This window comes from Penaeus chinensis, chromosome 21 (assembly GCF_019202785.1).
Source record: "Penaeus chinensis breed Huanghai No. 1 chromosome 21, ASM1920278v2, whole genome shotgun sequence".
Taxonomy (NCBI): Eukaryota; Metazoa; Arthropoda; class Malacostraca; order Decapoda; family Penaeidae; genus Penaeus; species Penaeus chinensis.
In genome coordinates this window covers 23,952,625-23,957,624 of record NC_061839.1, presented here as the reverse complement: position 1 = coordinate 23,957,624, position 5,000 = coordinate 23,952,625, and the positions used below count along the sequence as shown (strand labels likewise).

The following is a 5,000-nucleotide window of genomic DNA, read 5'->3' as shown; positions in this document are numbered from 1 at the left end:
TTTTGTGTGTGTGTGCGTGTGCGTGTGCGTGTGCGTGTGCGTGTGCATGAGAGCCTCCCCAAAGAAATTGTATAGTGTAGGGGTTAAAGATGCTTTGGATGACTAAGATTTATCCAAATGATCACTATCTGTACGTTTTATTTTATTTATTTATTTTTTTGTGGATTGTTTTGAATCAGTAGTTGTGGAAATATTTCTTGATAATTTTTTTTTTTCCAAGCAATATTAATGAGAAGGAACGATTTCATTCAGCTACTTTGTCAGGCATTAACTAGATATTTGCCCTTTACTTTACCGAGAGAGTCATTACTAACACTCCTTTTCTTTCCCTTTTATTTCTCAACATTACCAGCCAATTCTGTAACTGCTGGCCAGCTCCTATGCAGTGGACTCTTTTCCCTTGATCCCGTTTCAAATTGGTTTGCTGCGGTTGCCCTGAGCCATTCCCTTGTCGACAACATTGCCCAGAAGGTAAGTGTACATTTTTACAAAAGGATGTGGAAGCTATCTTCATGTGGGTGGGGATGTGCGTGCATAAGGAGGTGTGTATGTGTGTGTGTGGGTAGGAATGCATGAGTGGGTGCATACATCTGTGGGTGGTCATGTTACTGCTTTGGTGGGTGGATGGGTGCACGTGAGAGGTTGGGAGAGAGAGAGAAAGAGAGAGTGAGTGAGTGAGTGACTGTGTGTGCGTGTGCGTGTGCGTGTGCGGGTGCGTGTGCGGGTGCGGGTGCATGCGTGCGGGTGCATGCGTGCGGGTGCGGGTGCGGGTGTTTTTGAGAGAGTGAGAGTGTGTGTGAGAGAAAAAAAATGTTACTGAGAACTTTCTATACTTGTTTCTATTTTTATAAATGCAATGTAAATCCTTTTTTTTATACATCTGGATCTTTAGATATCTTCTTTTAGTGACATCTGCTCCCACTTCTGTTTGGGGTCATTTGACAAGACTTCCATACAGCACAATTTCTCAATTATTATCAAGACAGGCGTTTCTCCAGTCTAATGATTTATAGCCATCCTCCTTTTTTTCTTCTTTCTTCTTCTTCTTCTTTCTTTTTTTTCCTTCCACCTCTTCTACCAACATAGCTATCCTCTCTTCTCATCACATTATCATATCACTGCAGCCTCGTCTCTTGTACTCTCTCTATCTCCCCAACCTTGATTGTTTCTGTAATCCTTTCATTTGTTTTTTCTGTTCAACTCGGTCACTCTGCACTTCCGCCGAGTGTCCGTATTTCCTTGGTATCCAGGTTCTTCTTGGGAACGGACCACCGACTCGTATACTCTGATCACACAGCACATGATACCCTCTTCCAGCTTTTCCATCCACACTTGTATTCTGTGCAGTATTTCCTCATCCAGTTCAACATCTCTTTGTACTCTTGAATTCAAGTTCTTGAATGTTCTCACTCCTTTCGGTCTTTCTCCTCGCAGCCAGCTTTCAAGATCTTGTTTATTATTGAGACTATGTGGTGATATTACTTTAATGCCTTTCTTTAATTTGGAATATCATTATCTAGCTATATATATATATATATATATATATATATATATATATATATATATATATATATATATATATATATATATATATATATATATATATATATGCATACACTTGCTGTATAATTTTTTTTTCTATTATAGGAAAACATGTTGAGAGTCCAGCTGGCAACCAGTGTTGGGAGTCCCCCAGTGTCCTTAATGCAGCAGTGCACATCCATCCTGCAGGCAGGAACCAAGATACCAACACGACTGGGTATCCTCATGCTCCTCTCTACCTGGCTGTCACACTGTCCTGTTGCTGTACAAAATTTCCTCTCCATACCCACAGCTGTGCCATATCTTACCGCCCATGTTAGTCTCTCGGGAATTGTGTACTATTAGTCTAGTTTAGAAAGTTGAAATGTGCAGTACTTACTCATGTATAGTGACTGTTTTTCTTGGTGTCTAGTAATGTTACATGTTGAAAGAATCTAATATCTAGTAGATAGATTTCAGGCAATTCTGATATGATCTTGAAAATCAAGGCTGCTTCACCTTTACAGGTCCAAGCAAATGAACATGATGAGTTGGAGTTAGTATGCCAAGGCCTTTGTGCTTTAGTACTGGGCTTATGTGGCCAGTTCAATGACGGAAGTAGCAGTAATTTCTCCCAGGAGAGTCTCCGACAGCTTGTAAGTGATCGCATCGGTGCAGAAAACTTCAGCGACAAGTTGAGCAATATATCCAGGACTGAAGCCTATACAAAAGCAGCCAAATCTCCGCAGCTGTCAGCCAAACAATCTTCCGACCTTGTGTTTGATCATGAATTCTGCCGACTTTTCAAAAGCCTCGAAGGTGAGAAATAAGCCCCCCCAGTTGTAGAGATATTCCCCTTTCCTCCTTGATAAGAAAAAAGAAAAAAGAAGCTAATTTGAAGTTTCAGTATTTTTCTTTGTTCTTTTGAAATATTTTTATGCTACTCTTCAGAGAAAGAAAGAAGGAAGGCTAAAAATACATACATTTCAGAGAAAATAGTTTTGGAGCACCATTGCAAAATATACATGATTATTTCTTATGTTCTTGATACTTTAGTGTCTTTGATATTGATAATTCTTACTTAAAATTTAGAGTGGCCACCTGGCTCATTCAGTAGTCACCATATGGTGACATTTGTGCTCTGTGGTATAGTTTTCATATATACTAATCTTGGTGCATTATGAATGGTTCAGCAATAGACAAAGCAGCTAAAATAGACCAATAATTTAAGTAATTCATTATACTAGCCGCATTTACCTTGCAAAAGATGCATAAAGTGTGTGGGCACATTGCATTTGGATATATGTGTTTTTATTTTTCTTTATTTTTATATGCACTTGTTACTTTATAGAACAAACACAAAAATTACTGAAATTCCTGGTATATATAAGTATGCCCCTAATGCCGCCTTTACCCACAAAGGCATCATATTTTACAATGCATGTACCTTGATAGCCTATACTCATCCAAATAGTCCTTTTAATCTTACTGATCAGATGAGTTTATATGATTTTCATTCCTTATTGTTTTTTTCTGGGTATATGATTTTCATCAGCTAATCTGCTACATAAAAAAAAAAAATAGCCAGTCCGTTTCTTTCCTTTTTCTCAGTGTCAGCTTTGCGAGCAGTGACCCCACAGTTAGTAAATGGCACAAGCACAGAAGTCAGTCCAGCAGAAGTGAAAAAATATAAAGACATTATTCGCGATCAGGATGCGGAAATGACTCAGTTGAGGGAGCAGCTGAGTAAATTCCAAAGTGATTTAGAGCAAATAGGCTCTGAGAAGGAGAGCCTCACCTCAAAAGTCCAACAGCTTCACGACGAAAATACAGGTAATTGTTCACGTTTCGCTTTTATTGATAGTGCTCCATACATGATCAGTGTTTTGTTAAATGTTTTTTTTAAATGGTATGAGTAACTGTCACATCAATGCAGTGATATTGTTAAACATGTAATTAACTAGCAGTGTTAAAAATATTCCCCCCCCCCCCTCACACTATGATGGCTTGTCTCTCTCATACATTCCTTTGACACTTTGACAGTTCTGAAGGCACAACAAGGTATGGCAGCTGGTGTTGCCATTGCCAATAATGCTGACACTACCTCTGAGGCCACCAGTTCCAACACAGAACAGATTAGTCAACAGCTGGCATATGTACAGCAGCAGTTGGCTGAAATGACCCATGCTAGAGACTATTACTATTATGAAATGGTTAAGAAAGATCAAGAGCTAACGGCTGTGGTGAGTTTTGTGTGACAGCTGTGTAGTTTCCAAAAATGGTTTTAACTAAGATATGACACGTAGTCCTACGCATTGGGTTGAGTACCAATTATTTTTTTACTATAATGTTAATTTTCAGCAGCAGCAGAATGGCCCAGGACAGCAAGCAGTGGCAGTAAATGGATTGCAGGTTAGGTTTTAATACATATTCCAATTTTTCAGTATGCTCTTGCTTTATATATGCATTTTGAAAAATGGTAGCATTATGTTGTGAATAGGTATCCTAATCATATTTTGTAAACCATGTCATTCAGACCAGTGCAGACAATGCCAACCCAGAGCTGGAAAATGTTCGGAAACAATTAGAGGACCTCCAGCTTGTACTATACAACAAGGATTCAGAAATCCAGCAGCTAAAGGAGAAGGTTGCAGTACCAGCTGCCAATGAAACCTCAAAAGACAATGCAGCTCAGTCACAGGAGGTGGGTGTTTTGAGGGAAAAAACATTTAGTTCTGAATAGTTATGAGGCTAGCCATGCAATTTCAAAAGCATTGTAACTGGGGTTCCAATATATTTTTTACATGTCATGCTTCTATTTAAACAAAGGAAGTATATTCTACATACTAGATTTACTGTACTGTTTGAAATATATGAATTTGATTATTTGACTCAAGTGTGATGTACATATTCTTTGTGATAATATAAAACTACAAGCTCTTAAACAAATAATGTATCTTGTTATGCTGTGAATCCCTCTCAGGTCACTGTCATCCAAAAGGAGTTAGAGGCTGTAAAAGCTTCAAAAGCAACATTGGAACAAGAAAAGGCATCATTGGAGTTGCAGCTAAAAGATGTTCAGAATGAGAACAATCAACTGAAGACACAGTTAGCAACAGCCTCTGTAGCAGGAACTAATGCTGGAGCAGCAGCTGCTTGCACTAAATGTGAAGATTTACAGGTATGACAGATGTCTTGCAAGTTTAAGTTTTGAGCCGCTCTTTCTATATGTCAGTCATCCAGTTGTGATTTTTTAAACATTCATATAGATTATGTTTCCACTTATGATGGAAAGTAATGACCACCTTCCTTTTTTTTTTCTCTCAGTTAGTTGAATATCTATGATGTTCCAACAGTGTATTAGTTGAAGGTACAGCTACCCAAATACTGCTCAAGAAAAATTAGATACTTGTAAGAAAACCAAACTAGTAATGCAGCATCATTTACCTCTCATTCCCCCTCTTTTCAGGCTGAATTAA

At 38.4% G+C, this 5,000-nt stretch overlaps 1 protein-coding gene across 4 annotated transcripts in view; it reads left to right on the top strand.

The window, feature by feature from the left end:
- Positions 1-5,000, top strand: part of LOC125036369 (general vesicular transport factor p115-like) — a 20,442-nt gene that overhangs the window by 14,318 nt on the left and 1,124 nt on the right. For 3 of the 4 annotated variants that reach the window (XM_047628948.1, XM_047628945.1, XM_047628947.1), the window contains 9 exons: positions 353-471; positions 1,648-1,857; positions 2,049-2,340; positions 3,133-3,354; positions 3,565-3,764; positions 3,883-3,933; positions 4,058-4,225; positions 4,505-4,702; positions 4,991-5,000. The exon at positions 4,991-5,000 is cut by the window's right edge and continues 1,124 nt beyond it. In XM_047628948.1, coding sequence (XP_047484904.1) covers positions 353-471; positions 1,648-1,857; positions 2,049-2,340; positions 3,133-3,354; positions 3,565-3,764; positions 3,883-3,933; positions 4,058-4,225; positions 4,505-4,702; positions 4,991-5,000 — 1,470 coding nt within the window. The remainder of the gene's footprint in view (positions 1-352; positions 472-1,647; positions 1,858-2,048; positions 2,341-3,132; positions 3,355-3,564; positions 3,765-3,882; positions 3,934-4,057; positions 4,226-4,504; positions 4,703-4,990) is intronic. The other variant, XM_047628946.1, reaches the window with a different exon arrangement.